General features: G+C 39.3%; 2 protein-coding genes across 5 annotated transcripts in view; one reads left to right on the top strand and one right to left on the bottom strand.

Moving 5' to 3' along the window:
- LOC144009466 (uncharacterized) overlaps nt 1-24,487 on the bottom strand; it is a 164,168-nt gene that overhangs the window by 119,790 nt on the left and 19,891 nt on the right. The gene's annotated exons all lie outside the window — the stretch shown is intronic.
- Nucleotides 915-23,997, top strand: plod2 (procollagen-lysine, 2-oxoglutarate 5-dioxygenase 2). Of its 2 annotated transcripts, XM_077509207.1 has the most exons (20): nt 915-1,371; nt 9,317-9,408; nt 9,858-9,994; nt 10,942-11,105; nt 13,410-13,522; nt 13,603-13,666; nt 13,809-13,906; nt 14,598-14,699; nt 16,958-17,083; nt 17,164-17,285; nt 17,606-17,710; nt 18,439-18,564; nt 18,845-18,986; nt 19,531-19,593; nt 20,367-20,480; nt 20,677-20,742; nt 20,902-21,006; nt 22,170-22,316; nt 22,749-22,874; nt 23,125-23,997. In XM_077509207.1, exons 1-20 carry the CDS (start codon nt 1,269-1,271, stop codon nt 23,278-23,280), a joined length of 2,271 nt encoding a protein of 756 aa, XP_077365333.1. In that variant the 5' UTR covers nt 915-1,268; the 3' UTR covers nt 23,281-23,997. The 2 variants fall into 2 exon arrangements, with proteins under 2 accessions (XP_077365333.1, XP_077365334.1); XM_077509208.1 differs by lacking the exon at nt 19,531-19,593.

The following is a 24,487-nucleotide window of genomic DNA, read 5'->3' as shown; positions in this document are numbered from 1 at the left end:
ACCTTGCATTGTTTTGTTAACGACCAATTTCTCTGCCAAGGACAATGTACCAATCAAAGAGACAACAAATTTCAAATGTGATTTGTGATAAAACTGTAGTGAACAATTGTATAACCATTTTAGCTAGCAAGCAGGCACAGCAGTGTAATGGAGCCAAACGTCAAATTGATCATATTCTTTTTCCTGGTCATATTTGTCACAAGAACGAACAGGTGACAATCAATTGTGTCTTAAAGAAATCCAGTCAAAAATTTGGTAAAAAAAATAAAAATAAAAATAAAAAAAACAGCCACACTTGCACTTGTGGGTGGACAGCCAAGACAGTATAAGAGTAGAGACCATTTTGAATTGATTACACATGCTTCCGTATTCAACAGAAAAAGCTCTACGGCTGTGTACTTGATCTGTCTGGCATCCAGTAAATATGAGAATATGCAGTCTCCTGGTTGTTATGACTAATATAGCGAGCAGTCAAGATAAAAGAACTGGTGAAAGTTCCCATCTGAACTTTACAGTGAACTCAAGTCTAAACCAGCTGTTGGGTGAGAGGCAGGGTACGCCCTGGACTGGTCGCTGGTAAATCATTGGGCACATATGCATATAGGGGGGGGGGGATAATAATAATCGCATTTCACAATCACACATCATTACTTGAGATTCGAACCCTGAATCTCAGAACTGTGAGGCAGACATGCTAACCCACTATCACCATACTGCCTCACCCTTTGTTTTGTTTTCATGCAAGTGAGTTTTTCCTTATGCACAATATTATGTATTGCACCACAGAATGAACAGTGTAGTGTGGAAGAAGGGGGAGTGGTGTGGAGAGGGGGAGGGTGTAAATATGAGTGTGGAGTCTGGAAAGAGGAGAAGTGGGGAGGGAGGGTCGTTTGGGGTCTCAAATACAGCTGCAACTTGGCCACACTTTCACGCTGGACGTCGGCGTGTCAGGCACTGCTGCTATCTTCCCTCCTTCCTCATCCGAGCCTTCCAACACGCGCTCGCTCCATCTGGACCGCTCAACGCTGCATCAGCAATTAACAACCGGAGGTCACATTGAAAAATCTAACTGGGAGCTAACTTTACCCCTACCTCACTACTGTATTTATTAAATGCCTCATCACCAGTGCAGGCGGTAAAGGAAGAAAAAAAAAAAAAAAAGAAACTTGTGGGGTTTTGTTTGTGATTTGGACCACCTCTCGCTGGACTTGGAGGCAATTAATGTCCAGTCCAGTCCCCCTCATTCAGAACCAAGCACTTTAACGGTGATGGAGTACCTCAAGTTTTACATTGCGTTTTCGTGCTGGATGGCGTACATAAACGCAGCCGTGTCCACTGACACACCCCGGGATACTGCGCCTATTCTTAACGGTAAGAAGCGGCGCATGATCACACTTTCTTTATTCTAGCAATGTGCATGTGATGCAAGTTTGAGACACCGGGCGGGGGGAACGGTTGCATATCTGCGTAAGGGGTCTAAGATCACACAAACACAAATAAGCAGTATGCGATGATCACGGATTTATTAATTGTATACTGCTTGACATGTATGTGTCATGAAAACACCGTTAAAACTCCCAACATGCATCACACAAATGTTGGGCATGCGTTACACTAATTGCACAAAAAATAAATCTGAGTTTGATAACCATCAAGCATTTTTGTGATGTGGAAGTGAAGAAGCACTTCACTTTTATGGCTTTTATTGCTGCTACAACAGACTATCACCCCCTCCCATCCCCCGCAGCAACTCTATAGTCAGCCAAAGTCAGCCAGAGTCGCAAAGGTTACTCAAAGGCACACAATTTATCTGAAAATGGCACTTATATGTCACCATTATGCTAATGCATGAGTTATTTTAACGGTATTCCTGAGGAGGAACCATATTTCTAGATGACAACAAAAGTTTTAATATGCTACTGACACATGTAGGAACAGGCGCCTGCTCTGCCACAGCAACATTTAACGACCCTTTTGAAAACTATTATCTCATTAACACATACGGAGCACAACTGGCTGCAAAAAAAAGGGGGATGCTCTATTTTGTCAGTGTGTTTTTGTCAAAGCTGTGAGTGTGTATGTGATGGTTAAAATTGAGGATTTGGCACTTTTCATGGCAGTTGAGCATAGTGTGATGTTTGAGACCCACTCAGACTAAACACAGATGTGAAACATAACCGTTATTTTAAAATGTGTGTAAAGTAAATAATCACAAAATAGCGATGTTCTCAATATGACACACGCAATGATTACGTCCACTGAAAAATTGAGAGATAGTCCAACCAGATTCCCGTCGTAGTACAAAGACTGACCTATGTGAGGCAGCATAGTACCACAAGGCATGCAGGCTGCCGGAAAATTTAACGAAAAAAAAAAAAAAGAGAATTTGCAGTAAGTAGTAGTAATCTAGTCGTACTAGCAGAAGAAAGAGAAGAAGCTCAGCTAACTCTTATCTGATAACTACTCCATCTATTTGTTTTGCATTTGAAAGTTTGGATCGAATTACAGCTGTCAAAATTAATCGATGAATTGACACGTAATCGATTATCAAATTAATCGGCAACCATTTTAAGAATCGAGTAATTGTTAAGAGCCATTATTGAGTTTAAAATTGTCCAAATCCTCCAATTTCAGCCTCACAACAGTAATTACTTTCTAATTTCTGTAGTCCTTCGTCAAAGTAGACTGAATATCATTTGCTTTTAATTCAAGTAAGAGATGTGTAAACATTTATTTTTGGTTTGAAAAACAATGACAAAACAAATGATTGAATTACTTTCAAAAAAGTTGGTGAGCACAACATCAATTCCAATCATTGATATTGCTGAGTTGAGGTTTTGTTGGTCTTTATCACTAAGCAATACTAAATAAACAACCATAACTGTAATTGAGTGGAAAAAAAGTTCTCTTATACAATTTTATGTGGAATAAAATTGCATCTGATTATTTGATTAATCGATGGAATAATCGATAGAATCAATTCTAAAAATATTATCTAGTGACAGCCCCAGACGGAAGACAAGCAATGAATTGATTTCATAGATCTACAGTAGGTATACTGTATTTATTTTTACAAGTCCCTTTTCAAAGGCCGTCCATAACCCAATTACCGTAGGTTTCCCACTCCTGCTTTAAAGGTAGTATGTGATGCCACATCAACACGGCAAGCCCATAAAAGTTCAGTTAATACACCCTCGATGGGTTAAATTATAAGAAGCGAGGCAGCCGCCGGCAAACTACATGTTATTAAGCTGACTGCAAAATCTGCAGGGTGCACTTGGCTGTCTGCTAAATGCCACCTATGCAAGTATTTGCCTGCACACTGCTGCTCTATGACTTGGAGCACAATGGGGTTGATTCTGTAGGGTCAGGCCACCTGTTGGCTAGGCCCGTTTTGGAAAGTAACGCAACATTGAGAGCGCAGCGACCGCCCTCCCCCGTCAGGCCACTGTTTGACTGGCTGAATGAAGCCTTTGACTGGTTTGAACTGGCCTCGTGGACATCACTTCGGCGCAAATATGCGGGATTCGGCAAAACACGTTAAAAACCCTTGAATGCATTTGAGAATCAAACAAACTTCTATAGCCAAAAATAAAAGCAAGCATTAAAAGAGTGTGTCAGTGCTGTCAATCGAATTTGTCTAATATCGACACTTGCAACAAGTAGCTTGAAATACTTCCAATGACGCAATACTATCTTCTAATCTACAACATTTTTTAAGCACTGTTATGCCATCCTGCAGGAAATCGATGAAAACACAATTAACTTTTCAGCCTGCAATGTGGGGTCAATGTCTGTGGTTGACTGTGACAAACACTCAGCGCACTAAATTGACGAGTTTTCCTAGACGGTGCAAATCTGTTAACTGTAATTTTGTGGGAAGAAACGGAAACTCCACCTACGGTTGTTTTCAAAATGTATAATCACGATCTCCATTGTCTCCAGCTCCTTTCTAACACACCAACAACCCCTTTTGGCAGACAAAACGCCTGTAATCATATAGCAGAACACCAACAGTAGTTCACCCAAAAAGTCTGCACAGTGCTTCCTTTTTAAGACAAATATGTACTGTATTGTCTTGACTGTTTCTTTTTTAATTTTAAGTATGTAAAGTCTCTATTTTAGCTGACTTTAAAAAGATGGTTTTCCTTTTTTTCCCCTTTTTTTAAGGAGAGGTGCAAGTTTTTTTTTTGTTTTTTTTTTGTCTTATAAAAATAAATTTGCTGTATATTATCTTCGGTATGTTCTATTACGGTATGTTCTATTACCTGGCAATTGAAATTTATAAAAAAGGGGGGGGGGGGGGGGGATTCTAATTGGCAGCATGGCCGCTATTCGTGTGCTTTATATATCTGGTGTTCTATTTTTAGGCACAATGTTCGCAAAAGTCAATGACAACAATAAGCAACCCCAAAGTGTTATGCTTCTGTAAAGACATATTTTTCTTAGAATTTCAGTCGAATGCTATATTGTACAACTTCAGGCCATTCGACTTCAGTGGTACTAAGGTGGGAGCTTTCAACCTTGATTTTTGAAAAGTACAATTATTCCAAATAGTGACAGAAAAACTGACAAAGGAAGTGAAATTACATGTGGAACACAAACCCAACCAACTATTCAACTTGAAGGTTTCAGTTAACCAAGCAATGTGTGCCAACTTTTACATTCTGAATTTGCTATGAAAGCTTTTTCGTGCAATTCACACACATTGCTTTCCTGTCACGATCTTGCTGCGCTCTCCGTGAATTACAATGATTTTTTAATTGGAAAATAAAGATTATTTTTTTGTGTGCAGTGGACAACCAAAACAATGTCACGGCAGTCTGCAATCTGGTTCTTTTGTTGTCTGTTAAGACAAGATAATTACAAACACATGGAGTAGCTTACTCAACTTACAGTCCGTGTCAAGGGGCTTACGAATGGAATAGCAGATTTGTTACAAAGATTGAATAGCATTTGGAAGCTTTACTGTACAATGTATTGTATTTTGTGCAAGATGTATAGTATGCATATCACAACATATCTAATAGGGAAATTAGGTTGCGATTTGTATTTGTACTTTAGTATGCCCCCCCGCCCCCTCCCCATTGCATTTCTGAGCTTCTCTGCACCAGTTAGATGAGGTCATCTAGGGATGTCAACAGTCCACAACATTTCACAGCTGAATGTAATCCTCGGTTGGAGTGTGGACACATATTGCAACAAAAACAGACAATAAATAATATACAAAAAAAATAAATAAAAAATAGAATAAAAGGGTGCAGCTTGTTGTGAATGAGTTCCATGTGCAGTATTAAATATAATCTTCTGCTATGAAGACAATTGCCATTCACATATATTCTTACATCACGTATATGTAGTCGGGTAGCTATGTTACTCATTTGTTCTGCCAAAAAAGCTCTCGGTTTTTGCCATTTCACAGCATTTCTTCATCAAAACCCTTTTAAATTCTACTTAGCTCATCAATGAATAAAGTTATTTAACAACAAAATTTGCACGTGATGAGCAGATATTATTTTTGTCCACTTGGGTCGCATACTATCTGTGATGGAGGATGTCTGTGATTTTAAAAGACGTGGCCTGGCCTTGTGAGTGACATGTTAGTCAGTAAATGGGAGTGTAGAGTTGGCTGTTGTGAATTCTGCTTAGTTAGAAATACCTTGGATGTATGCCTAAAATAAATGTGGTGTCTACAGTTTGAGTTGAGAAAAAAATATAGCATGAGAGTATTGTTGTTGACTATAATTGTGCTCAATTTATATTTCAAACTGGCCAACGGGGGGATTTAAAAATATTTTACAGGCAACATGCAAGCGTCTAGTCTATTCAACAGAGGGAGTTTCGTCTCGGATGTCTCGTGAAAGAGGAAATATTGTGTTATTCTCGTGTCCAGGTCCAGAAGACGTTCCCATGCTACGCATTTCCTCCGGTCTACGTGGATTTCGCGTAAGACTGCGAGTCACACCGTTTGCACATCAAAGTGTGAACGTTTACTTTCAAAAGCCGTACAGTGAAAGAAAAAGGGGCGTTGTGGTTGGGCAGCTTCAAAGTCCAATGCCTTTCTTAGGCAAGAGGGAGAGCAGTGAGAGCTACATTCCCCACCTTCTGTGGACACTTCGCGTTTACTCTGACTAAGCACTCATTTGTCAAAAAGTTACTTCTTCTGCCTTTTGACCTCCTTTCAACCTCTGCTGTGTCTGAAGTGAAGCATTTCTAGTCGCTTATTCAAGAGCTAAATAGCCCAAGATTTACTCTACTACTTTGCACAACAGCAGTTCATAAACAAATCGGACACATTATAGTGTAATATAAAACAGGGTGTCATCAAGGTCTAAGAGGACTGAATGAGAATAAATGTAGGCCAAGTGGATCACATGGAGTTCAGTTAAAACTCCAAATTTTGGGCGGAATTGTGAACACTACTTCACTTCAACAGTATACGTCTGTTGGTGTTATTTATTCACTGGATATTTCACATTATTGTTGTCTTAGTAAAGTGTTTGATAGCGTGTATAGTGCTTTTTGATTTGCTTTCAGATTTGCACCCAAATTGTGCTGCATCTGCACTATAAAATGCCAATAAAGGAAGTCTTATTTTATTCTCCCACACATGTCCATGCCATCATAAATTGTCATCGGTTTATTATTTCTATAGTGCATCATTATCATTAATTGACAAAATGATTGAATTGATTATTAAAGACAAATAATCAAGGCTGGGCATTCATGCTTGAGCAATCCGATTGTTTACAGTAGACAACTAAAGATTACATCATGCCACGCTAGCTTTGTGCTTCATCTCGAAGCAATGTTATAATATTGACATATACGGATTCCATCCGTTGTTCGCACAAGAGCATTGTGAATCCCAAGTTTTCTTCCACTAGAAACGGTGTATGGAACATTTGAGAGACTTTCCAAAAATGTCTTGTCTCAGCAGTGAAGGATAGAAATGTGTCTGTTCCATCTGTTTTTAGAACCAAGACGGTTGCTTATTCAAGCGGGAGAAACAGCATTGGCATGAATGTTCACCTACTGTACGTGTTTACATGAAGGAAAGTCATGAAGTTGAATCAAAGGCAACTGGACATCTTGGAGAGATAACTAGTGGAAAACGTCAGGCTAATTCTTACTAACTGACATGATGGGCCAGTTCATTTTCAGTAAGTGGCTACCAAAGCACGATGACCGCTGCGAACGAGATATACTGGCAATGAATTCCCTTTATTCGGTTCAGATGACTTATCTGGCTGTAATTACATTAACAGACCATGTTAGGGAGTTGTCCAAACATCTTGATCCAAACCTCTTCTGGGAACATGCTGAAGTATTTTTTTTTTTTTTTTTCCGGGGTCATCTTCTCACAACAACACGGACGTCAGGGGGTCAGATGACAGTGTGCAGTACTCCAGGCCTGGCTTACTGTCTTGCACCTGCGTCAATTCGAACTCTCTATGGACTTTCAGGAGCTCATTATTTATCTGACCCTTCTTCGCATTTACTCAGTGGCCCATTCTCTGTGCTCCGCTAATGTTGCTTTCTGCCACAGCAGGAAGTTGTTTTGAGAGAAAACACACAGTTCATTTTTTATGAACAGTGGATATAGCGCCACCTATGATCAAGTGGTGAAAAACTAGTTCACGCTTGCCAAACAAACACAGATCCATAGGGGAGTAAGTGCACATTAACCTGTTCGCTATTGACTGAATTGGTTGCATCATCTGCAGGAATGTGCATTTCCTGTAATTTCGTTGCAAGTTACATCAATAGCCCCTTTGGGGGAAAGTTCCTCCCCTCCAGGCCTATACTGTACACAAAGAATATCAGACCCTCTAAGACCCATTCATTTCCAGTACGCAAGAACGTGTTTCCCAGGTGCATATGACGACATGATCATTTTACTTCAAGCCATTACAGATTTGCCTGTGATTCAAAAAGGCCAGTGGAGTGTTGTTAAATTCAACTCATATTGACTTTTTTTCACCCTTTATTATGTGTCACCTGATGCTACTAAGTGTAAGGCCAGGACTCGTTTCCCAGTCAGTAACAGATTAGATTTCAAGACAGAATAGCAGGAAATGGAATGAGACGATCATTGTCACTAGTGGTGGAATTATTGGATGTGGGTTGGATAGGTTTCATTCCGATCCAAAATAAACAACAAAAATAGAAGGCTTATTACCACGGTTCCAGTGTTTGCCACCAGCTTTCCAAACCAATGACTTAATTGTATGTTTTATATACTTTAGAGGTTTGGGCTTCTATCTATATTCCTTTAGCTTTTGGTACTGTATTAGACAAGCAATACAGCGATGATAAAAAAAAAAAGAAAAAAGTTAAAGAGTAGTTCTGTTGTACTTCTTTCGACACTCAAATTGCACCTTTCTAAACAAATTAACTCATTCAAACTCAAATACGTAAATACATTTTTAAATAGTTGGTCCTGTACTCCCCAAAACATATTTTTATGGGTTTTTTTTTTTTTTTTTGCTAAAGCATACAGAAAGACTTTGATGCAGCTTCTGACCTGAAGAGGTCACTTAAAGCAATGGTAGTTATTACAAAAACCGGCCAACAGGTGGCAGCAGAGTATAAGAGATCAGCCAGGGCCATGTTGCAACAAGCTCTTTTTACCAGTGTTTTCAACAGGTTTGTGAATAATTATGAAACTTAGCAATAATCTAATGCTAATTGCTGCAAATGGAAACAGATACAAATGTACTTTTTTCCTGATCAAGGAAGAAAATCAAAATCTTTCTTTTGTTAGGTTCTATGTTTTTATAGCAAAAGAATACAATATTCTGTGCGCTTAGCAAAATTAGTCAAAATCAAGTAAAACAGCCGGGAGCAAAGGGGGTTGCTTCAGTGAAAATGGCTGCGAGTGAATGAGTTAATCAGCTTGTTTCTCAAAGAATAAATTTTAAAAAAAAATGCAAAAAAACAACAGAGTGAGTATAGTCCAACTCTCTCTGCAAGGTCAGTGTCAATAATTTATACTTGGTTTCACCCTTCCTCAACCTCAGATTTCAGAAAATCACGGCAGTGGTTTGTGGGAGGTCTTTGGATGGAAATTTGATAGCAATCCATGCCGAAAGGCATCGATCTTAGTTTCCAATTGAAACAAACACTAAATGTTAATTAGTTAAGGACCAAAACATTGAAAACTGTTGTCTTCTGTTTTTGGGATGCGCATCACAGAAACAGAATTCTTACACTTGGTTTGAGAACACAGTATATGGCCAAATCATTTTCTGCCAACAACTATGCGCTAACTTTATGAGTCAAATAATAGTTGAATGATTTTTTTCCCCCCCAGAAAAATTGCTCGTGCTAACAGTGGCAACAGAAGAAACAGATGGCTTCCGCCGCTTTATGCAATCTGCAAACTATTTTAACTACACTGTGAAGGTGAGATATGATTTCTTGTTCCAAAAATCATCACTTGAGTTAACAATGCTACATTGGCACACACATTTCTAGCAAAACATTGCAAGCAACTGATGAAACCTGGTTCGGTAAACAATGAAATGCGCGCAAGCTGCAAATCATTTAGCACACCCATCTGTCAGGGTTCATTATTTTACATTTCAACAGTCAAAAAAATGGCAGAAAAATGAAGCTTTAGTGCCATACCTCAAAGTCACTGCCATGCAATATTCTGTTTGTTGACTCATACTTTTTAAACTCACTTCCAAGGCTAATAGCGACTGGCATCTTTTTGTCTTACTATGGAAATTCAATCAAAACCCAAAATGTCTCCTTTAATTAAGATGCAAAAATGGGGAAATGTGTCCCTAATTAAAAATAACCCCACTGTCCCATGTGTGACTTGACTACCAGCATGTGTTCTGTCACAGGTGTTGGGAATGGGAGAAGAATGGAAGGGCGGTGATGTTGGCCGCTCTATTGGTGGAGGACAAAAAGTCAGACTACTGAAGGAGGCTATGGAAGGTCTAGCTGACCAGGAGGACCTTGTGGTCCTCTTTGTAGATAGGTATGTGGCAATTTGTTTCCCAGCTTTGATTGAGGGCATATCAGGAACATAACACTTTTTTTTTTTTTAAACATCCACACTGAGTCTGTCTCAGACAGTAACGAATACTTAGAATATGATTTGAAATAATGACAACTTTATGAGCCAAATATGGCCAACCGAGTAGAAAGTGATCGTTTGGAACGAGTATCTCAGCAATTACTGTGAAAACAGGATTCACCTTTAAAGAGAAGTTTCAAGATTATGATTGTAGCGTTAGAAACTACACCACCGAGGAGTTGTTGCAAGTAATTATCAGTTATGCCATTTCGCCCCCAAGGTTAAATTATCTACCACTTTTGCTTAAGAAAACATTTCCACATTTCAAATCAGAAAAAGATCCCAGATTTAATTAGGGGCCTATGTGTTTTGGCTTTTCTAGGCCAACTTGAATTTTTACACACTTGTTTTCGCCATGTTTAAAAGAGTATTACAATTCAATAAGTTTAAAAAAAAAAAAAAAAAAAAAAAAAAAAAAAAAAAAAAAAAAAAAAGTACACCTGCAAAATGGTTAGAAGCCAGAAAGGTTATGAACCAAAATCACACAAGTATTGTTAAAGTTATAAGATAACTAAAAATGCATTTGTTTTCTGCCAGTAGATCCCCAAAAATGGCAGGAATACAGGTACAAATAATCAAAACAGAGTTTTGAATCTCCATAATGAAGAGTCATTGTATACAGAACAAGGTGTGATGATTTATAATGGACAGGAAACATGTATAGACCAAAAAGGCCATGCAAGCATCAATATAGTTTGACAAAAGGTCATTGAAAGAATGCTCAACAATGAGAAAAATGTCCTTTAAGAATTTGTATCCATCTGGAAGGGGTCAAAGTCGTGATAAGCTGACCTTAAAGGGGAAAATAAGCTTCTGTTGGATTTCATCTTCCCCTTTCCCCATTCTAGCTATGATCTTATCTTTGCTGGGGGACCAGAGGAGATTCTCAGGAAGTTCCAGCATGCCAATCACAAAGTCCTTTTTGCCGCAGAGGGGCTGATATGGCCAGATAAGCGACTGGCTGACAAGTATCCGTCGGTCCGCAGTGGCAAGCGGTACCTCAACTCAGGAGGTGAGTTTCAAAACATTCCAAATATGTAAGGAATTTGCATTGTATTTTGAAATGCTGACTTTTTGCTCAAGTTAAGATTCCAGTCACCAGTCAGGAGGATGCAAATGAGTGGAGTCTAGTTTTACAATCATTTCACACCCACTTAAACCGAAAAGCTTTTTATAGACCCTTTTCCTGACAATCAAACTCTGATTAAGCATAATCTACAGTTTATAGTCTGTAGACTGTACTGCAACTATTGGAGACAAGTTCAACATTCAAGTGGTAGAATGGCTTAAAGGAATGCCAACACACACGTGTTCGTTTTTGTAAACACAAAACCGCAAAATGTCAATAATTATAGCTTGCTTTAAAACAAACCGTATATTTTCACTGACATTACTGTTTTTTTGGAACAGGGTCCATTCGTGTGACAGAAGAGTACGAACAACTCACAACTTGGCCAATGTTTGTGACTGTTACTGTAATTTAACATGAAAATGCTTGGAATTATAAGACAGTAAATTTATTTTGCATACAAAGATCTTGGACCCTAAAATAATTGATCATAGTGTAGTCCAAGTGTCATGGCTTCTGCTAGGTCTCCAGAGCACATAATTATTGCTTTTACTGTGGTCATCAACATGGTGCGACCTCCCATACTGGAGCCTGGCCGCCTTCTCTCTGATCACAGACTTATTTCAGCGTTCGTTTTCACCGACATGACATGTGGCTTTGACTTGGCTTCCCGAATGCGCCGTATGAAATTGTTGGGTACGCTCGCTAGCATTTTCATGGCTACGACCAAAGTGACCATTTGAACGTTTGAGCCAATTGAATCAGTCGAGTGCAGTCAGTCAGTTTTAGGTTTAGATCAAGATACACCGTTTGTGCTGATGTGGGCCTGCGTTTGCAGTGCTACCAACTTGACGACAGCCACGACATTCTTGCGAGCTAACCAACTAGCGACAAATCTAGCAATTTTTCTGGGGTTCTTTGTTTTTTACTCACTTTTTGCATCTCCCATGACATTATTCCTCACTCCAACAGCATCCATTGTATATCGAACATGGAAATTGCAAATGCAAATTGCCTTGGAAGAAAATTGCGTCATTTAGCGACTTCTAGGTACTATTAGGTTAGCCATTAGGTACTTTCCATACTGGGCAATTGGCAACGTTTTTTTTTTTTTTTTTTTTTTTAACTCATTTACTCCCAATAACGTATAAATATGTGTTTTTTTAATGTTCTAAGTGTCCCAAAGACGTATTTATACGTTTTTTTTTGTTTTTTTTTTATGCTTGAGCATACAGAAGGCTTTGATGCAGCCTCTCAACTGCAAAGAACGGTTGCAGAAATGGTAGTTATTACACAAACGGCCAGCAGGTGGCAGCAGAGCAAAGGAGATCAACCAGGGCCATGTAGAAAAAAAGCTCAATTACTTAAAATTTTAAATAGATTTGTGAAAACTGATGAAACTTAGCTCTCTTCGAATGCTAATTGCTGCAAAACGAAAACAGATAGAAACATACTTTTTTTCCTGATGAAAGAAGAGACTTTAATCTTTCTTTTGATAGGTTCCATGCTTTTATAGCAATAGAACACAATATTCTGTGGGCCTTGCAAAATCAGTCAAAATCCAATAAAACAGCCGGGAGCGAACAGGACTGCTTCTGTGAAAATGGCTGGGAGTGAATGAGTTAATATTCCAAAACCAATGCAACTAATAAAAAAAAAAAAAAAATACTTTATATTAGTTCTCGTTGGGTTTAACTCGAAACAGACCAAACAATACCATCACAAAATTTTACATTTCAAAACGCTGGGTATCATCCCTGAAAGTAATCCTTTCCCAGCATTTCCAGCCATTGCTAGGATCACACAATAAAAGCACTTGTGCCCCCGCCAAAAAAATAAATATATCAGTTTTACTTTTACTTCATTCTCCTTTTTAGCAATTAACTGACATGTCAACTTGTTCACAGTTCCCGAGGGCTTTTTCTAAATGATAGTCTCAACCCTGCAATCAGTACATGTGGTCAGTGTCCTTGGGGTATACGAACAGACGGGAAGAAAGTGGGAGTGGAGATGGAAATGAGAACATAAATTTAGTTGTGTTTTAAAAGCACACAATGTCCTCGACGCTCTTCTGTCAGACATTCAAATCATATGGTGGGCTACATTCAGATTTCCTGAGGGATAAGAAAGTCTTTATGGTCCTGGCTGACATAATTGAATCCATCTGTTTGCTGGTTATATATATGCTTTTATTTGTTTCACACGTTTTACACTAAAATGTTTTTTCACACTGCTTATCACTTGCAGGTATAATCGGGTATGCCCCATACATAAACCGAATCGTTTCACAGTGGAACCTTCACGACAATGATGATGACCAGCTTTTCTACACTAAAATATTTGTGGACCCAATACAAAGAGTATGTGTTTCAAACTAATTAAGAATATGAAAATGGCATTTTCTCAGCCAAATGAGACTCAACGTATCCACGTCTGTTAGGACTCTCTCAACATGACGCTGGACCACAAGTGCCAGATTTTCCAGAACCTGAATGGAGCAATTGGTGAGAAATCCCTTTTCGGCTTTCAAGATTGAACTACCAAGTGCATTTACTCCGTCTTCTGAAAGAGTGTTTATTGTAAAAAGACAAGTTGTCAATTTCCATAACCTGCTATGATGATCACACAAGTTCCCGCTTTTGGCAGACGAAGTGCTTCTCAAATTTGGAACCAACAGTGTGAGAGTTAGAAACACCGCATACGACTCTCTGCCAGTGGTAGTCCATGGAAACAGGAATACCAAAGTGAGTAACAAATTATTCCCTTGAACGCACCATTTCATCTCGAGTCACGCTTCAAAATTTATGCGTTAGTTTCGGTAATCCAATCAAATAAGGTGCTGTTTATGTTGAGCCTGCCCGTCTATGACGGGTTGGGGAGTCGGACGCGTTTTTGTTGACACTCGGACTCAAACATTTGTAATGAGTTTCCCACTGAGTGAGGAAATATAAACACTGTTCCTTTCTATTTATGAGTCACATCACATTATTAATCATTGGGCGAAGCGCTCTTTCCCTAACTAGGCCATAATCGCTCTGTCTCTTCCCTCAGTTCTTTGGAATAACAGTTTCTGGATCATCGTCTGGCTTTTTATCTTGACTTCCTGTGTTAAAAACCAAAACTGTTGAGTCATTCTACCCAGACATTTCAACATGTGCAGCATAAACTCAAAATGGTAGATAACATTCCATCAATACCATAGCTGAGCCCCTTTAAGGTCATGATCAAAACATTATAACTTGCTGCAAGTGAGAATCGTATGCTGAGCATCTTTCACATAAATTGTCTCTACTGGATGTTTACTGTGTAATTTTTGGGTATGATATATTTAGCACCCGTATTAAAATAAATCTGCTGAACCAGGAAAAATGCTTGAATTGTTGCTTCTGCTGACATTAATGATCTGTAACCAGATGTGAATTCTCTCCCGCGCAGATGTATTTGAACTACTTGGGCAACTACGTGCCCAACACATGGAACTATGAACACGGCTGCAGCCACTGTGATGATGATGTCGTGGATATGGATCAGCTGAAAGTAGGTCCCATTTTCCTTCATTTTAGTTTGTGTTATATTGGTCTTGTGGAAAGTTTATCTTCAACACAAGACTGTAGGAAAGGATGAAACACCACCCACCAGCCATCACTGACTGTCTCGACAGACATTTCAACAGATAAGCTTGCATGTTGTTGCCACCCGCACCTCCTTTAAAAAAATTATAGGTTATTTACCAAACTGGACCCTTTGGAGCCTTTTAAAAGAGCATAAGTGCAAGGGAAACTACACAGGCAAGAGAAAGCCCGGCACCACTGTGGTGCAGGATATGGCTTCTGTGGTTTTCTGAAGGGCTCATTTAAAGGGGTGTCACTACTGACCGGCCTTCCTTTTTGTGGGTTTCTCAGTATAGGTTTTGTCCACAATATCCAGTTATAGTGGTCATGTGGAAAATATGTGGCAGAGTTCAGCCAAGAGGGGCAGCATATGGCAGGAACTTGGAAATAATATCAAGTTATGTGATGGTGTCTGCTTAGTGGTACCCAAATTTTAAGCAAAATTCTGATCCTATTTTTGTATACCACTACAAGTTTGCTCCCAAAAACACATAAATATATTCTATTTTAAATGTAGTCAGTGTCTCAAAGACGTTTTTATACATTTTTTTTTTAATGCTAGAGCATAAAGAAGACTTTGATGCAGCCTCTGAACTGCAGAGAACGGGTGAAGCAATGGTAGTAATTAGAAAAACGGCTAGCAGGTGGCAGCAGAGTATAAGAAATCAAGCAGGGCCATGCTGAAAACAAGCTAAATTCCCCACAGTTCTAAACTGATTTGTGAATAATGATGAAACTTAGCTATATTCTAATGCTAATTGCTGCAAAACGGAAACAGATAAAAATATACTTTTTTTCCTGATGAAAGAAGAAAAAAAAAACCTCAAATCTCAAATCTTTCTTTTGGGAGGTTCCATGTTTTTATAGCAATAGTACACAATATTCTGTGGGCCTTGCAAAATCAGTCAAAATCCAGTAAACAGCTGGGAGGGAAGGGGGTTGCTTTAGTGAAAATGGCTGCGAGTGAATGAGTTAAGAAAACTGATCCACAATGATTTACCAAATTTGCCATAAGAACCCTGCGAGGCTCAGAGCTCAGTAAAATGATTGTCCTTAAACACAGTTGTTAAAGCCGATTCAAGACAGCTGCATGAAAAGCAACTCTATTTCAAGCAGCTTTTATTTGTCCTAATTTAATTTGCATATGCACAAATCTATGCCTAAATCATTCTTACTCTGAACAAATTTAGACGCTCTTCGGACTGTTAAATGTCTTTTACCAGAGATGTGTAATTTAATTTTTATTAGTGAATGAGGCCTGTTGAGCATATTATTATATGTAACTGTTCCTGCCGCTTGTTGTGCAAAACGTTTGGTGATCATGTCATGTAAATAAATATCCAGTATATTGATGAGATGGAGTTCACAAGGAAGTTCTGCTTTATTTTTGAGTTTTTGTGTGTGTTTTTGCTTAGGAATTGTTATATACAATTCAAGGTTTACTGCCAAAGACAATAACAAGCTAGGCAGCCACATCCCCATGCTTTATTTTGTGTAAAAACATTCTGTGGACATTTGTCTGCTTCAGTGTATTTTTTTCCCCCCTCCCTGCACATTGGCAGAATTTTTAAGACTCCCATCATGTGCCTTAAAGCCAGACATTGCGAACCTTCAAATTAGATGCCTCGGCTTGCATCCCTTTTCATCCCTGTCCCAGACGTTCGCTGTGAACTGGTCACAGGGAATTACGGTCCGGGGTGAACTTTCGTGGCTGGAGCACTTTCCTGGGAAAATGTTTCCTCTTTAATTCTGTTTTTTTTTTTTTTTTTTTTTTTTTTTTTTTTTTTAACTGAGTGTTTACAGGCTCTTCCTCGAATATCAAGTCATACGTGGCAATGTGGGACAGGAGCTCTTGTAAAGCATTCACAAGCAGAAATGAAGAATTTCAGTAGGACCTTTCATAGATGTCGCTAATAAATCTGTTAATTGATGTGATTTAATACCATATATGTATCGCAGATAACTGCAAACGATTACTCAGTATAGTCGAAATTCTGTCAGCAAAAGTGACATTAAAGTAAACTAAAAAGGTCCACTGATGAAAATGTCATCTGTCACAATTTCAAACTATAAACAGAGCTAATGTGAGGTGTCAAACGTTTCCCTGATTTATGCTAAACAGTGCTCCGTTTGCTGGACATGATGTTTGAAATGTCATCATTTTATTCTGTTCAATTCCAATAGGAGTACCCCAATGTGCTTCTCGGGGTCTTCATTGAGCACCCGACGCCATTTCTTCCCGAGTTCTTCCAGCGTCTGCTGACACTGGATTATCCCAAAGATAAACTCAAGGTTTTTGTTCACAATAATGTGAGTACTTGTCAGCAGAACTTTCAATCATCCTTCCTTTGCGTGGCCTTCTAATCTGTTAATGCCTGCCCAATTTTCAGGAGGTTTACCACGAGAGGCACATGCAGAAGTTTTGGGAGGAACATAGGAACGTGTTCAGCAGCTTAAAGGTCGTTGGACCAGAAGAAAATCTCAGCCAAGGAGAGGCCAGAAACATGGCCATGTATGTACACATTTAACCAAAAAAAAAAAAAAAAAAAAAAAAGTTTAACAATTGCACTTTTCCACATTTTGTTATGATACAGCCCAATTTCAAAATTGAATAAATTAATATTGTGTCATAATCGTCATAATGCATACTTTTTTTTAAATTAAAATAACAGGAAATAAATAAATGCCCAATAACTGAAAATTGATGCTTTGAAGCTGAAACACCCGATGGAGCTGAAACATTTGAATGTGTGTCTTTAATGGTTTGTTAATTTGCAATTTTTTAGCCATTGATTTGAAAAATGACTCGTTTCTTTTCCCCGGTATCTTTAGGGATCTTTGCCGCCAGGATGCCACATGCGACTTCTACTTCAGCATAGACTCAGACGTGATGCTTACCAACGCACAGACTCTGAAACTGCTCATTGAGCAGAACAGGTAAAAAAAAAAAAAAAAAAATGGAAAAACCTCCCGTGTTGCTGTTAAGTTCATGAGACTGTTGAATTTATTCTCCAAGTGGTAAAACCGCAGGCGCATTGCAGTGGAGCGACAGAGTTTAAAAATAATCTGCGCCAGCTTCCTGTTTTTGCCGACCACATGGAAACGGCGAAAGAGTCTACTGCGCTAACCCCGAAGTGCCACTTTGCATTATGCAAAAAAACAAACATGCAAACTCCTGTCTCCTTTCTGCAGCCCATAAAATGCAAAGAAAGCATCCCATGAACTTCATCTAGTCACTGTGGCTGGAGCTTAGCGTTGCATGCAAAGTAGACCTAACAGTCGCCCTGGGTTAATTTCAAGGGAGTGTGGGAATTCTCTGCTGACTGTGATATTGCCAAATGAAAAGTAAAAAATCTTCTGGCATAAGTGGAGTACCATCTTGACTAGAACTATGATTCACAGTTCAATTAGTAATGTTCAACTTTATGCCATCTGCAATAAAAAGTGTGTAGCTTGGTTTGTGGCTAAAATCAGTGGGATGGACATACTAACTTATGGTTGGGGATTATGGTGATATACTACTACTATTATGGCCACGACTTTAGCACATATTTCTCCTTGAAATGCTCTACCTTTGTATATCGCATACTGAGATATAAAGGAAACATTTTCTGCCCTCTAAAAAAAAATATCATGCAACCTCTCCTCATCTTGCCTCCACACAGGAAGTTAATCGGCCCCCTCGTCACTCGCCACAACAAGCTGTGGTCCAACTTCTGGGGAGCTTTGAGTCTGGATGGTTACTACGCCCGCTCGGAAGATTACGTCGATATTGTGCAGAGAAAACGAGTGTAAGTACGATGAATCGTATGCATCCCGCATCATCACTCGTTGGCTAGAAATACACAAAGTCCGCTATAGTGAGTAGCAGATGGCATACAATCACTAAATTCCATCCTGACAAATGACCAAGTGAATAAATGAATCTACCAAGTGAAAACCATACCACACATCTTTAAACACGTGGCTTGTGGATTTGAATAAGAAATCTCGACATGAATGTCAGCAACGCACATTTGAGTGGCAATAGCGTGAAGACTGCCTCATTTCTCTACGTTGCGTTATTTCCAGGGGTGTGTGGAACATTCCTTACATGGCGCATATCTACCTGGTCCAGGGGTCTGTTTTGAGGAATGAGTTGAAAGAAAAGAACTACTTTGTTCTAGAGAAGTTGGACCCTGATATGGCTTTATGTAAACACACCAGAGATCTGGTAAGGACAACTTTTAATGTAGAAGTATTTATGTTTCTCCAAATACATTTGAGACATATAAATGCTATGAATCATAACCCTATAAAAGCCAACAGTGCAATGGAAGGTGATAAATGGCAAGTATATATTTGAAATGCTCTTATGTGTTGTGACAGCATGATGGTAGTGTGTTCATGGTAATCATCTTTGTGTTGTCGTTGTATTCCATCATTCCCCCCATTTCTGTCTTTTCTGGCCACAAGCTCCTATTTTCTAAACCTGAGTTCTCCTTTTCACTTTCTAACAAACAAACTGTTTATTCTCATTGCTACAAACTGTTGACATGTCACCAGTGCACGGCACTACATCAAATCTCATTCCAACTTGATGTCTTTTGCAGTCCTGCACGTGTTCCTGACAATGTAACAAAACATCAGCTTCAGAGGGAATCTTGCTTCTCTTCCCACGCAGGCGCATTTCCTCATGATGCCTTGTTACCATGTGTCTTCATCTGAAATAATAACTCATGTTATCCTATTGACATGATGCTTCTCCTTCGTTTTAGACCAGTCAGAGAGAAAAAGAGTCCCCTTCTCCGGAATCATTCCATATGCTCAGGCCCCCAAAGGTTTCCATTTGTTTTGATTACTGTTGTTATCTGAAACATCCATTTCCGACGGGTTAGCACTCAGAAGCCATTCCAAGCTTCGGCTTGTTATAAAGTCCGGGTGGATGCTGAAGTAGTTCGTTCAGTATTCTGTATTAGGTCTTCGGTAACATCAGTACGTCATTGTCGAGTTGATGTTGAACAAAACAGCTGTTTAGGTTGTTCTGAAGCTTAAGTAGTTGTGTTGTCACAAGAATCAAGGAGGAGAAAGAATATTCGAGCCCTGTCCTGATGCTTGACCGTTAAATCGGCTGCTTCATCTCGATACACCGACCAATATCAGACTAGGCTCCATTCATACATTGTAATCCACCTGTGCAAACATCACAGCTCTTTATGACGGACATTTGGCAATTGCAGCAATAATCAAAGCCTAGTCTGATTTTGAGTCCAAAAACTCCCTTCTTACAGAAGGGAATATTGCTCCGAGGATTGCACCCCCACTGTCCCTGTTCTGCCCTTCCTTTCACCCCACCAACCCCCCCACACTCAACTGTTCCCATCCCACCAACAGCCGTGCTAAGCCACTCTTATACCACCCATAAATAATCTTAGATTATTTATATGGCTTCTGTTTCTGCTCTACCTAAGTCAAACAAGCAAAAACAATTTGCAATCAGAGTGCTAACCGATAATTATGTTGACGTACAAGCATGAATAATGTACCTGGACCTTCCTGTGAGACATTTAAGAGTACATTTTGATTTGAACTAACTCTTTCTTGTCTGCTGCAGGGAGTCTTCATGTACTTAACAAACCGCCACGACTTTGGAAGGCTCCTTTCCGCAGCCAATTATAACACTTCTCATTATAACAGTGACTTGTGGCAGATATTCGAAAACCCCCTGGTAAGTCGCTAAAGCCGTTACCTTTGATTTACAGAGTTAACTAGTAAGCACCTGTGCAGCTTCGTAGCCATAATGAAAAGAATCAAGTCATGAGATGTGCCCGCTGGCTTGTAGGGGGGAGAGGATTAGTGGTGCCTGGTATTCAGGTCATCAAATAGTCCAACAAAAGGCCTCTAATATGAAGTCCTCTTTTCAGGACTGGAAGGAGAAATACATCGATCCCAACTACATGAAAATTTTCACTGAGAACTACTTGGAAGAGGTTTGTATTTTGTTTTTTAAGACAAGAATACAGTCCGACTGAATGCCGTACATGAATTCCACCATCTGTTTTTTTCATATGAACCATTCACATTGCATTGCGAACAACTCAAGGTGAAGGCAACTTTAAAAGTCAGTCGTTTGTCTGTTTGCCTTGCAGCCTTGTCCAGATGTGTTTTGGTTCCCGATCTTCACAGAAAAGGCCTGTGATGAAATAGTGGAGGAGATGGAGAACCACGGCTCGTGGTCTGGTGGCAAACATCAGGTCAGTCCCGTTAGCGCTGCCTCACTGAACACAGCGCTGCAGTCAACACACACTCACACTGGGCTTTTCTTCATTCACGCGTCTGCCAGCAGCATGCAAAATAAACCAAACTCATTAGCGTTTTGGACAATTTGACCTCCGGCTCGTTTGTTTTTTATTGCATTTGGTGGAAGGGAAGTCGCATGGTCTAAAGGAGGGGTATAATAAATCTTCAGTTGGAGCTATTACACATCGCAAAAACAGTCCAGAGGCTCTGGCCGAAGAATAACCTTTCAAAGACTGTGGAAAACTTGGAGCATGGGCCTTGGTAGAACTTTAAAGAGTGACAAATCTACCCTGAGTTGTGGATGGATGGCAAATGAGCCAAAATGGAGATTGTCAAGCATTGGGGCGAATTAAATGTTGCCAAAGAACTGCATGTTTTAGCAGAAGACCGCATTATATTTTGTCTTCAATCATTCAATCACATCTTTTATTTACAAAATGTCAGCGTATATGGAGGCTAAAAAGTAGGCTAATGCCAGGTGCACGTGCCCAGAGCTTCTCATTTCAAAATAAAATATACAATGTTTTTGCCTCATTGCACATAAACGGTGCCTTGCATGAATAAATAAATGAAACCAAACAGCAATAAGAAGCAAGCGCAAAGGGGCATCCCTCATGAAAACCTGTAAACTTTTTTTTTTTTTTTTTAATGAGAGGGTGTCTTTGTTGTCTGATGGACTGATGAGGGCCATAACTTTGAAGGTACTGCTTTTTGCTGGGTTCCTATATTGACCAGATGTGAGAATAAATTGGACTGCCTTTGTTTATGATTGCCCACACTGCATGAATACAGTCATAAAAGGGGTTATGATGTTGCGTTGATTACATCCATAATGTCTTTAAGTTGTTAAGACATTGGTAATTAAAGTCCCGCCTCTGGGAGCAATAGTTGGTGTTATGTCGCAAGAATTGCAATAAAAAGCAGTAAAGTGACCAGAGTGGCTCATTATAGCACCAAAGTAAGTAAACTGTCAATTTGGGAATGTGGTATGTTAGCGACTCAGCACATTTTAAGAATAAAGCAGCAGCAGGATCTGTCCAATGGACTTGAGCAAATTCTCGTGTCAATTAGCATTCATGTATTTTGCTTTTTTTTTTTTTTTTTTGTTGTTGAACAGGACAAGCGGATTGCCGGTGGCTATGAGTCAGTCCCGACGGACGACATCCACATGAAGCAAATCGGATTTGACAAGGAGTGGCTTCACTTCATCCGAGAGTTCATCGCGCCGGTCACGCTCAAAGTTTTCTCCGGATACTATACGAAGGTTTGTGAAGCCTCGAGGAAAACGACGAGGTGTGCCAGAACTGGTTTCACAAAAGATATGCAGTATTTCAAATGCAAATTACAAATATTACACTTTGAGGTAATCCCGCCTTTCCCAGCTACACCATAACATCTGGAAGGATTGTCCGGGATCCTGGGCAGCTGAAGTCGCCCGATAGATGGCCTTTTTTTTTTAGCTAGGCAAAGAGGGAAAAGGAAAAACTTGGTCAGGCGATGTTGCCCCAGCCTGGCAATATTTATAACACCAGTCCTGCAACTTTCCTGACACATCTCATATCTTAACTCCCACTGCTTCAAAAGCAGAAAAAGTTGTCAGTCCAAAAAAAAAAAAAAAAACCCTTGCCTTTACGAACACACTGTGACATTCTAGACAGCACGAACAACTAACGATGTATTTTCCATCCCGTTGCAGGGTTATGCACTCATGAACTTTGTCGTCAAATATACTCCTGGGAGGCAATCATACCTGAGGCCCCACCATGACTCCTCCACCTTCACTATCAACATTGCCCTCAATAACAAAGACACAGACTTTCAGGTAACACTAGGTGTAAAACAGCTGGCAATATACTGAAACGATGTTTATAAATTAAGTGTTTCTCGACTTTTGAGCCGAGACAGTTTATGGTAAGAATAATCTCACAACAAAAAAAATCAAACAATAGTCAAAGCATTGTGTAACAGCAAAATTGTGATATAATCACCTTATATACTTTGTTTGAAATGTTTAGCTAACATGACACAGCACAGGGGTTGAGAAAGACTGACCATGCGTTGCTACGTCTTAGGGTGGCGGCTGTCGTTTCCATCGGTACAACTGTTCCATAGAATCGCCGAGGAAAGGCTGGAGCTTCATGCACCCAGGACGACTGACTCATCTCCACGAAGGTCTACCCACCACCAACGGCACACGCTATATTGCTGTGTCCTTCATCGACCCCTAACAACAACAAAAAACTGTCTAATTCCACTGTAATTGAAACTTTTGACTGATCTTGGCTTCTTGTGGTTGTTTAGTGCATTTTTGTGCCCCTATGTTTTGTAGATGTGCATTTTTAAAGCTATTTGCTTTAAAAAGATGAGTGATTGCATGAAGCCAATCTCTGTCAGACAGAGTGTTGACTGGAAAAGGGACGTGGCAAATTCTCACATTAGGTACACAAAAGAGGAAGGTATTTTGTGAGCACGGTACACCTATTCTGATCTTCATTTCCATTCATGATGTATTTAATGAGCTCATCATGAGTTGTCATTTTGGCTGTATCAGACTAGCATGTGGATCGTCCTTTGTGTATCTGATGTGTTTACAGTTGAAAAACTGAACAAAAAAAGGAAAGAAATCAACTGGTGCTAATCAACATTCTGTTTTTCGACAGAATTTATTTGTTGACGCGAGTCAAGGTGTTTGTGGGTCGATAATTTTCTATTTTTGTATTTTGCACAGCAGAAATATAAAACAGGTCAGCGGAACTCCCTGTCAGTTTTGTTGGAATTAAGTCGGTTACTTGAAGGTTTGTCATGTGCCTCTTTGAACATTCATCTTTTCTGTAACAAAAATCTGAGGGAAAAAAAAATGTCCTGTGTGAATGGATTTTTGTCAACTCAGAAAATTGCCTTTTTAATTTATTGTGAAAAATGTAATAAAATCTAAGAGATTTTCATTGATTACTTAGATTATCATTTCTATTTAGCGGCGCAACGATTGACAACTAACTGATTATCAAATTGATGCATAATTATTTTTATAATTATAAATTGAGTCGTTGAGATCATCTTTTTAATTTAAAATTGTTCAAATACTCGGAATTTCAGCATCGCAGTGTTAAATATCCGATGTTATCGTCCTTGAAAGTGGACTGATCATCTTTATGTTGAATCAACATTTGTGTCTATTTTCTGACATGTTACGGACCAGACCAGTAACTGAATCATAACTAATTTATATGTGTGCATTTTCTGCACTGTCAGTTTGATTTAATGTCATGTTTTTGAATAAAGGGATGGACATTTAAAGTTTTTACGAAATCTGACTTTTCGATGAATCGACAAAATAGTCAACAGATTAATTGATTATTAAAATAATTATTTGCAGCATTATTGAGAGAATCTGGGCAAATAATAGCATGCCCTCTGCAGCAATAATGCTGATGA

Source organism: Festucalex cinctus, chromosome 20 (genome assembly GCF_051991245.1).
Source record: "Festucalex cinctus isolate MCC-2025b chromosome 20, RoL_Fcin_1.0, whole genome shotgun sequence".
Lineage (NCBI taxonomy): Eukaryota > Metazoa > Chordata > Actinopteri > Syngnathiformes > Syngnathidae > Festucalex > Festucalex cinctus.
This window is presented reverse-complemented; position numbering and strand designations above follow the sequence as displayed.

Bases quoted from the DNA above. Each gene is read 5' to 3' on its own strand.
- plod2 (XM_077509207.1), top strand. From the start codon at position 1,269: ATGGAGTACCTCAAGTTTTACATTGCGTTTTCGTGCTGGATGGCGTAC. The intron at 13,667-13,808 runs GTGAGAAATCCC...CGCTTTTGGCAG, and splicing joins GAACCTGAATGGAGCAATTG to ACGAAGTGCTTCTCAAATTT. The intron at 19,594-20,366 runs GTTTCCATTTGT...TGTCTGCTGCAG, and splicing joins ATATGCTCAGGCCCCCAAAG to GGAGTCTTCATGTACTTAAC.